We start from the raw sequence: 440 nt of genomic DNA, 5'->3' as shown, positions 1-440 counted from the left end.
GTTGCTTTGGATCAGTTCGGCCGTGGCAATCCCCTTGTCATCGACTGGAAGGCAGGGAGAGAGCGGGGTCCCCCGTTGGTGAGCGTTGCCCCGTGCTGGGGCTCAGCCTGGGCAGAGCCGGCGGGGGCTGTTCATCCCCTTCACCCCAGGAGACTCATCCCAGTGGGGACCAGTCTGGTCCCACAGTGCTACCGTACCCGTTGCGTGGGGTGGAAGGAATTTTTCCCCCCCAACTGCGGGCGTGTTTGTAGGTGTAAAATGGCCTGGTGCCGGGGGCTCAGGGTGCCAAATACTGGGGGGCAGAAGCGGGAGGGTGCAAGGTGCGGCTGCGGTCCCCCCCACTCCCGGTCCCACGCGGCGGCTGGGGCTTTACCGTGTATCAGGGTGGAGTTGTGCTGGAAGACCTGGATCTTGGTCGTCCTCACCATGTACGCCTCGTT

The 440-nt window shown here is 64.1% G+C and overlaps 1 protein-coding gene across 1 annotated transcript in view; it reads right to left on the bottom strand.

Moving 5' to 3' along the window:
• Positions 1–6: 6 nt before the first annotated feature.
• The window catches only part of LOC104072608 (alpha-1-acid glycoprotein 1-like), a gene marked incomplete at both ends in the record, with an annotated part of 1,759 nt that continues 1,325 nt past the window's right edge, over positions 7–440 (bottom strand). Inside the window, 2 exons of the mRNA XM_009572124.1 lie at positions 7–44; positions 374–404. Of these exons, the coding sequence (XP_009570419.1) occupies positions 7–44; positions 374–404 (69 nt within the window). The remainder of the gene's footprint in view (positions 45–373; positions 405–440) is intronic.

Source organism: Fulmarus glacialis, unplaced genomic scaffold (assembly GCF_000690835.1).
Source record: "Fulmarus glacialis isolate BGI_N327 unplaced genomic scaffold, ASM69083v1 scaffold20742, whole genome shotgun sequence".
NCBI lineage: Eukaryota > Metazoa > Chordata > Aves > Procellariiformes > Procellariidae > Fulmarus > Fulmarus glacialis.
Note: the sequence above shows the minus strand (reverse complement) of the source record. Positions and strands in the feature narration are given on the sequence as shown.